Source organism: Ptychodera flava (assembly GCF_041260155.1).
Source record: "Ptychodera flava strain L36383 chromosome 23 unlocalized genomic scaffold, AS_Pfla_20210202 Scaffold_24__1_contigs__length_23054250_pilon, whole genome shotgun sequence".
Lineage (NCBI taxonomy): Eukaryota > Metazoa > Hemichordata > Enteropneusta > Ptychoderidae > Ptychodera > Ptychodera flava.
Genome location: NW_027248278.1, coordinates 10,370,327 through 10,379,863, shown reverse-complemented (window position 1 = coordinate 10,379,863; position 9,537 = coordinate 10,370,327). Strand labels below are relative to the sequence as shown.

At 40.2% G+C, this 9,537-nt stretch overlaps 1 protein-coding gene across 1 annotated transcript; it reads right to left on the bottom strand.

The window, feature by feature from the left end:
• Positions 1 to 273: 273 nt before the first annotated feature.
• Positions 274 to 9,334, bottom strand: LOC139124376 (serine-rich adhesin for platelets-like). The gene is made up of 3 exons (XM_070690509.1): positions 9,047 to 9,334; positions 4,925 to 5,047; positions 274 to 3,299 (listed from the first exon to the last, which is right to left on the bottom strand). Exons 1-3 carry the CDS (start codon positions 9,258 to 9,260, stop codon positions 1,093 to 1,095), a joined length of 2,544 nt encoding a protein of 847 aa, XP_070546610.1. The 5' UTR covers positions 9,261 to 9,334; the 3' UTR covers positions 274 to 1,092.
• Positions 9,335 to 9,537: the final 203 nt, after the last annotated feature.

Here is a 9,537-nt window from a genome sequence, read left to right as displayed (position 1 = left end):
GTTACTATCACCAACTTTCCATGAAAGTTTCAAACTAAGGTAATATTCTGGTAAATACCGACCAAATTTTCAAGTGTTTTCGGTGGGGAATGGTAAACAAGTTCTAAATCATTGAGTGAGAGTCTCGTTCATTCTACATGCAGTAATTGCATTGGAATGTTGCTTGTTTTGTAACTGTTGACAACCACATAGCTCACACTCTGTACAGACCTCATCCATACTAAACTTTGAGAAATGAGAATAAATGATACACAACGCAGATAATATGCAGGATCCTGTGGTCGTTACACCCCATGAGTGTACTGCGTACCCTCGAAAAACTCACCACATTTATTATGCAATTCCCCCCACCTTACATCGAATTATTAAGAAGACACTGAATTACAAGTATGATGAAACTGCATTACAATAATAACATAATAATTTGAAAAAAATTGCTTGTGTTGACATCGTGGAGTTTTGACCGAGACTGAAAACAAAAGAGCTTCACACCAATACAGTATACATGCATTCAACACCTGGCGACGCAAGCGTCAATCAAAGGAATTCTTTTATGTAATGAATAGATAGTAATTATATGAGAATCTTCGAAACATATATTATTCATTATTGCATTACAACAATCTAAGGGCCACATTATTTGCATAACAATAGCCTGCTAGCAGTGGTCACTTTTGAACGTGTCAGGGTTTGATTTCAGTGAATGTAAACCCCGATTTCTGAAGAAAATTACCTTTTTTGAACCCTGGGCGCTAACATGGAAATATACAATACATATGGTACACTATAGTACCAGACTTTCTTGGCAATATTGGAAATTTACGAGTGTTTTTTAAAGTGCTGGCTGATAACTGAGTTGTCTTGATCTATGAACATGCATATGAGTGGCAAGGTGGTGTTTTCGTCTGAAACGTTTATCACATATCTGACATGGAAACGGCCTTTCGCCAGTGTGCGTCCGCATGTGACGTTCTAGACTCTGCCTACTGCACAAGAATTTTCCACACACATTACACTTCACTAACGATGTTGCTTTTCTGTCTCCTTTCCACGTACGAGAAGTTCTGTGCCTCTGATCAGGCAACTGAAGTCCTACTTCCTTTGAGAGCTGAAAAACGGACTGCAGAGCCTGGACAATGGCCTGTCCGGAGGCTTGATATTCCTTGCCATTTGCATTCTGCTTTGCTTTGCTCTATCCCCAGTCAGTTCCTCATTTCCTTGCTGTGACACATGTGGGAACACTTGACCGGGTGACAGTGTTCCCTTAATTGTTTGGCTTTCTGACAGAGTACCGTCAACCATTTTCCTGTTATGACAACTTTGCTCCGGCAAAGTCAACAAATCCAGACTTTTGGAATTGAATTTCTCCGCAGTTACGCTGTACCCGTGGGCAAAAATGTCTCTTTGAGGTGTCTTACTTAGTTCACCATGGCCAATACTGTGACTAACAGTACAGTTACTATTTTCTGCATTTCCTGCAGAACTGCTGAATACAGTAGACTGTGGTAACACCTGCGTGAGACTTGATGTACTAGGACCTTGCCCACTGTTAGTTCTTATTTGCTGAACTTGTTTTGCAAAATTTAGTTCACTTGATGTAAATGAAGAATGTGTTTCCGTGTCTGGCTGAATGTGGCATAGATCAGCATCACGGGGCACACTGCCTAATATCAATTTCTGGTTTTGGAAATTGATGTTGTCTTTATTTCTGATCCTTTGATGACGATTCTGGAATTTTGTCTGTTCAGGGTAAGTGGTCCGTAATTCCTGCGCTGAATTGCATGGATATTGCTGGTGTTCACTAGCAATAGTCCTTACTGTTTGTGTTGGACTGTTACTGGTTAAATTTGAAGGCATCTGTGCTCTGTGCCACTGCCTGTTAGTGATTTCTCCATCGTTCATGTACACACTCCTTTTCTGTGTCATTTGCTGGTCATAGTTTGCTTCATAATCATTACTAGTAACTTTTATCTTTCGTTTTCGAATGCTGCCATGCAGCTTATCAGTAATGCATGTGCTATTAGTCCCTGACATATGTTTGGTGGCATTTACACTATTACCAACATCATAATTTCCACTATTAAGCCTTCCTTCATCAGCACTGGACACATGGCTGTAGTCTACGGCAGTACTGGTCACATCTACAATTTCAATACTCCTTGCTGGTGATACATATCCTTTGTGCACTAACAGGGAGGTCTCTCTTCCGACATTTACATTCCTGGTTTTGTTCATCTCCTTCACCTGTACAGCTGCATCATTTACATCTTGTGACGTTCTTCTTTTATGAGTATCTCCACAATACCCAATCTCAGTGCTTGGATTTGGTGTTTCTTCCCCATGTATTGTATCATTCTTGGAGTATGTTTCCTTCCTGTCTGATATGCTAATACGATGTGAGGTTTTCTCCTTTGGCTTCCCTTCATTGTGCAAACTCTTTGAAATGATCAAGTCTTCTGTGACATAGTAAGATTCTGTTGGCATGGAAACCTCTTCAACATCACTGGAGGTCTCCTGTTCGACTTTAACAACATTGACAACACCACCATTCCCATGCTCTGTACTGCCAGTATTACTGTTTTGCTCATTATTCTCATCATATGAATTCCTTGAAGTGATCAAATCTTCTGAGACATAATAGGACTCCCTGTCTTCAACATCATCTAAATTTTCCCGTTCAACTTTCACAATAGAGACAACCCTATTATAAGCACTCTTTGTATCATCAAGATGAGTGGCTTGCTCCTTGTCCTCACTGTTGGTGTCATTTTCTGCACTACAGCAGAATGAATTCTCAGATGATTTTGTTTGTTCAAATTCATGAGGTGCTGTTGTGTTCCTTCCAGTAACGCCATCTTGATGTGATCCACCCTTAAAATAATCTAAGGTTCCAATATTTCCAAAATTTATATTTGGTATTGGAGTAGACGCTCTCTGTGTGTAACCATCACAGCTGTCCTGTATTTCATCTGTACGTTCTAACTTAACTACGACCGGTGTAACTTGTTTCTTTTTGTTGAGTTCCCTTTCTTGGCACTGAGCCACCACTTCACCATTTTCAGAGAAGTTTTCCATGCCATTCACACAAGATTTATTTGTATCATCTCCCTCTCTTATCTGGACAATGGAATCCTGGATTTGATCTTCACAACTTGTATGATGCTCTGAGATGTCTTTTGGAAGAGTGACATTGCAGCCTTCGTAGATATCATCAAGACATTTGCTTGTGAACTTTGCTGTTGTAACGTGCATCTCAATTATGCCACTTTCACTCAGAAAATTTATGATTCTTGCTTTTTCTGTGAAACAAAGGCAAAGCCCGGACCAATTATTATGAATTTGGCAAAAGAAAAGTATATACTGTATGAGTTTCCATTAACATGCCTTCCTGGAAAGAGGATAGGTCGATTTGAATTTTTGAGTGAAACCCCATCAATAACAGCAAAATGTTTTTTTGAAAATTATGTATGATTTTGAAAATGGGAAATAAGCTTAAATGTCTGAGTGTTTTAAGGTGGCTGGAAAGGCTATTTTTGCACCAATTCTTTTCTCAGATTAATGTCAAGTTTCAAGTGTTAGAATCAAGATATTTAGTTCAAATTTTCAGGATAACTCCCATAGTTAATACTTTCTCCAAAGAATATGAAAATTGTATATTTGCAGCCACGATTTTGAAATATGACACCAGTAAATATTAAAATTTAATTTTTGATATTTTTTTTACATATTTGAATTTAATAATAATTGGATAGTATTAATATACCAAATTAGTTATAAATATGTGACACCATTTATTGTAAGATTTGTACGGCAGGATTTGTAAATAAAATTTGTTTTTATGATTTTACATGGGTTAATATCAAAAAATTATTAAAAATTCTTTCAAATTTCAAAATGTGATTTTTCAAAAAGTACTTCAAATACAGGAAAATTGTGCCATACAAATCTTATCTGTAACCTTGTTAATAGGCTGTAAAAATTCCATGTCCATATCTCATATCATGGTATACAATTATGTAGAAAAACTGTTATTCTGTCAAAAATGTTGAAAACAAGCCATATTTGCACCCTCTTTTGAAGTCACAGAGCTGTTTTTTGGTTAATCTCACTTTTGACACCTCTTTGACACTCAAAGAATCTAAAAATGCATTTACAATAGCAGTCACTCATTCTGAATGCAAGCACCGCCTTGTCAAACTTTCCTGAAAAACAGCAAATAATGACTTTCCCTTTTCGAACATTTTATTAAAAGCTAGGGGACCTCTACCATAGTTAATACACTAAGGACTCCCCAACTTCTTCTTATTTGGTCAGTTTTTCAGAAGTTTCAACAGGCTATAACTCTGCAATGCCTTTGTGCCCAAATGTCTAGTTATTTTTATTCCACAGAGAATGTTGACTACTTTTATATTTTAATAGTTTTATTGAAGTTTATAACTGACGCTCTAGCCTTTCCAACCACCTTAACAAAGGTAAGTATTTCTGGAAACGCATATAATTATCAATTTCTATCTCATTATATCTCTCACGCAAATATGACTCGGCGATGATTTTTTTTACATTCAAAGGTTTTTTGGCTAACAAGGTCAAACTGTGGGCATATATATATAACAAAACAAAATGTTTATGTGATCATAGACCCTGGAGCGAGAGGGTCAATGCTTGCATCAGCATGTACATGTGTGATACAAAGTGAGATGACAGGAAAAGGTAAACTATTCATTATTGTACAATGTGTGCATGTAATCAGTCTACAGTAGTATTTCTTCCTTGAGTAGTGTACCACCATTTCTACAAGTAGTGTTTTCAAGCAAACATGAAACAATGTAACTGCAGCCTTCTAGGGTGACAAAAGGAACACAGAGACAAAGACCCAAGGAAAGATATGTGCAGCTAAAAAATTTTCCTCGCAAAAATTCCTTACCTTGAGGTGTGAGTGTATCTTGGCAGAGACGTGAATGAAGGTCTTGGGCTGCTTTGGAAAAGCAGTCACCCAGATGAGTTATTTTGTTAATGCGCTTGGCCTCTTCCCAGACATACTTGCAATCTATGAGGGCAAAATGTCAAAGGTCAGTGATTATACTATTATGGAATCACTTCTCATTGAGTAAACATAAATTGAACTGTACCGCATGTACCAAATCTGGCATTATTACCTAGCAAAATACACTACCCTTTGAGCGCCAAAGTCAATTTCTGTCGCCTTTAAAAAATACGGCCAAAATTGTGATAAAAATCTGTAGCCAATGAAATGTGATGAACATTAGGTCCAAAATTATCAAAACATTTACAGGAAAATTCATAATTATTTATAAAATATTGCATTTCTCACTGAGTGCATATAAATACACAGTAGGATGTCAATATTCTGTTGGCCGGGGTATGGTAGAACTTTGTTTGCCTTCTTACCATCTACAAGTAAATTGTATAGAAGTGAAAAGTAAAATGCTTCTTTGCCTTACATATTGCACAATCTTCATTTCATCTTGATCTGTCTCAGTGAAAATATACTGAGTATTCCGCTACCTGCTGCCACTAAGCACTCAGGATGAAAGTTTCCATGCAGTAATGAGAACTATCCTACCTACGGTACTTTGATGAACACTCACAAAGGAATTCTTTTAAGACTATTAAACAACCTCTATAAATTTGCTCAAGTAAATTTGTTTGATTGCAAACGACTGTGCTTTTTGTTGGCATTTTGTTCACCTCTGTAGCTGTACTATGCACCAGTACTAAATGTCACCTAACACAGTTTGTAAGCGATTTTACAACTAGAAGGTCATACAACCCTTTGATTGCCGCCTCACTAAGCCCCTATGATATATCAACCAAAGGTGTTTGTGGGCTGGGGAGTTTGCTCAACCAATCAATCATTTGCTCAGTGCTCTGCCCTCTAACGTAACTAAAATACCACAAGGTCTGAAACAATCATTCAAACTACACACAACCAAATTTTTCAACTTGCTGTGCATGCACACTCAACTATCAGAATCACACTTTTACCTTGTTGGATCATTAATTTGACTGCATTTCCAAAATTCATGCCAGCAAAGATTGGCTGCATTGTTTTGAAGAACTCAACCCTGTTTTGTGGCAAAACCTGGTGAAACAGTGGCTCTTGAACGATGCTATGAGACTGATGTAATCTATTTGGACACTTAATCGGTGACTGGTTAATCACATAATATGGGCAGTGCCTCTATTGATGGATTGGGTCGTGGGTAGAGGGAATTATTGTGTTTCGGACCTTTGGGTATTTTAGTTTTCGCCAGTCTCAGGGCAGAGCAATTAGCAGACGATCAATTGATCGAACAGACTACCCTGCCCACAAATGCCTGTGCATATTCAAGTAAGATATCATGGGGGATTCACAAAGGGTTGATCGAAGCGCCTGTGGTACGGGATCACATACAACCATTTGCATTTTAGTGTATCGACGATGAAACTTGGTACAGATGTTGTAAATACAATTCAATGACACTTAGCAGTATCGTTTAAATTAAATGCTAATTTGCTTTTACAAGATAAATTTTTGTTTTAGGGTGAATATCCAGAAGCACTGCATCAAACTTTATGAAATATGGTACCGGTGATAATCTGTCAGTGTTATGATAGGATGCAAAAATGTTTGGCAACATCCTGCCAATTAATTACTAATTGACTCATTTAATGACCTTTTGTAATTAGGATGGCAGCCTACATTGGTTTTATGTTTTCACCACCATGGAACTCATTGTCGGTCAATAAGCCCCATCTGTATCACAGTATTTTTAATTACAAACCTAATTAACCCTTTTCCTGCCAAGTCGGTGAAAATCCGCTTGAAATTCGGTGTAGCCAGAATCTAAGCACTGGTGACCGTTATTCTCCCAACCCGGTGGAAATCGGGCCCTTTTGGGTACCCCTTTCCTGCCAAGTCGACGGCACTACGTTTTGCTATCCCCTGTGCGTTTAGGGGTCATCCGAGGAGAGGTTTTCTGACAAGGAACGCCTTTTCCCCTCGAAATGGGTTCGCAGGGAGTCGATAGACAGGGAAAGGTGCAGAAACCTGTCCGCCAGTCCCCCACACCCGAGGGGGGCTGGGTTTTTTTTACCGCTTTTTAGCGGACTTGGCAGGATAGCATGGTGACGTTTTCTGGCGGAGTTGGACGTACTTGGCTGCCTGGCACTATAGAGATTGCTGCCGAACTTGACCAACTCGGCAATGCTAATCTAGAAGGCTACCTCTTGCAAACGACTTGGCAGATATGCCGATGGTGCGAGACGAAAGTCACTTATTCAGTTGTGCGTGACTGAAAATGAGAACGTATTTTTGACGGGATGGCTCGACTTGTTCCTCCGATGGAACGGATATGAACGACTCGGAAATACCATTACAAACTGGTGTCCGACGTACTAAGCTGGGCTTCAGCTCTGCAAGTTCAAGCCAGGCAACGTCCTTCACCGCCTTGGCCGTGCCATTCAATGGACGTAGCTTTGGATTTTTTATTTATTCCATCGTCCGAAGTATTGGCTCTGGTTTGCAGGCAAACGTATCCTCTTGCCGACGCATTGGTAACTACGTACGCTGTTTGCGTACAGAGAATTCAAAAGGTGACATAAGGTCAATATGCTACGGGGATACCGCCTGCATTTAGCAGGGACTGCTTTTGTTATGCAAACCAGCTAGCAGTACAATATGGCTGCCAGGCATGTGGACACGTCGATGGCTAGAACAATGGAAGCATATTGCGTTGCACCCGTGCATCGCAAAAGTGAACTGAAGACTTGGGTGTAGTGACTGGTTATCACTGGTTAGCTGCAGCCCAAGCCATGTCGGTACAAACCAGTACCTGACTGAGGACCACTCGATTAAGTCAGTAATGAACGGTAACACTCGTAAACCAACTCCCAACTGAGCTGGCTAAACTACGTGGAGCTGTGCTTCAATGGCTCAGCCATGTCGTTAATACAACGGTAAAAACGTAGTTTTTTGGCAACACTGCCAAGTCGTTGGAGGTACGTATTCAATTGACCCTACCCTGGGGAAACAGGACAGGTTTGCCGGTGCTGCCGCACCCCTAGCACGACCCTCAGGGTCTCTGACTAACAGACGAGTGAGGTGATGTTTGTGCCTAGCGGACGTGCGTAATACTGAAGGAGTTTATTTCCGAAAAAATAAACATGAAACGGCAATAAAATGACGCACTCCAAGGGGCAAACAAAGCCGGTGACCTCAATTTTTTTCTGCAGTAACCCTTGAGCTCCTTCCCCTGTCTACGGGCATGTAGAAATTATCGAAGTCTAACACGTGTACTGTAAGTACGGCTAAAACAACCCTGAAAATGGGCGATTTCTGCCAAAATGGCTGGCAGGATAACATGCAGGAGAGCCAATCTTTTGCAGGCACATATTATGGGGCGGTTTTCTACGGACTTGGCAAAATAACGGACAAGGGTGCTCGGCAGGAAAAGGGTTAATGAAGAGGACTCCATCCTCTCCGAGGACTTGTAATTGAAGTACCCATTATCAAGTGGGGACTGTGTCATCAACGATGACTTGTTAATTGCATTTTATGAGGAAAGGCTGCATCATGAAATTATACTGTTAGGTGCAATAATCAGCTAGGCGGTAATGAAGGAATCAACTCAGTCTGCAGATAGACCCTGCAGCAAAACGAGGGTCTATGGTCTGCAAAAGTTGAAATATTGTCTGGCAGAAAGGATGTAAAAAATAGAGTTCCATGCTAGCAGGAAGTCAGACGCCGGTACCGGTGTGTGCGTGGATCGGGTGGTGTTTTTTGTCAAAGCCTGACCTCCTGCTAGACAATATTTCAACATTAGCTTACGGAGTTGAATCCTCTATGATGGACTCATATTACCGCCTAATTGATAAATTAATTGCACCTGATCACAGTGTAATTTAATTAGATGCAGTCTTTCCTGTGAATTTTGTGGTTATCACCACATCGATTTTACTGTTCATATCGGTTTTACGATACATTAAAATGCAAATAGTTGCAAATCGGATGGGCAATGACCCGGAAATCAAAATATGAACTTACCCAGCGAGTTCAGAGAGGCCGAGCTGTTGCACGAGTCGCACCGATGTAATGGTTGACCGACATATTGTTGTTGTGAATGTTGTGAGTTCGCGTCGTCCATCTGTACGTCGTGTTCTAATCGGTCATTTGTTTGACGGAGTGGTTTTCCCCTCTCCTCGAGGAAAGCTATATGCACTGTCCTTGCCAGACAAAACTGTACATGTACACCTTCCATACCGATGAGCCGTCAATCGATGCGAACATCGCTTTTGTCGGTCGTACGTGCGTTGTAATGACTGTCTGGAAAGAGGTATTGGAGCATGTCGCAGAGTATGATGGGCGAAAGAAAGACAAGATAGAGGGCGCTCTTTCCAATCTACTATTTTCCTTCAGCTTGCGTGGAAGACAGAAGGCACTTTATACCACGTTTACAAGACAATAACGTCAGCTTCCACCTGCATCACGAATAAGTTCTATTTTGGAAATAAAAGAAGGAAGGACACAAGGCGATT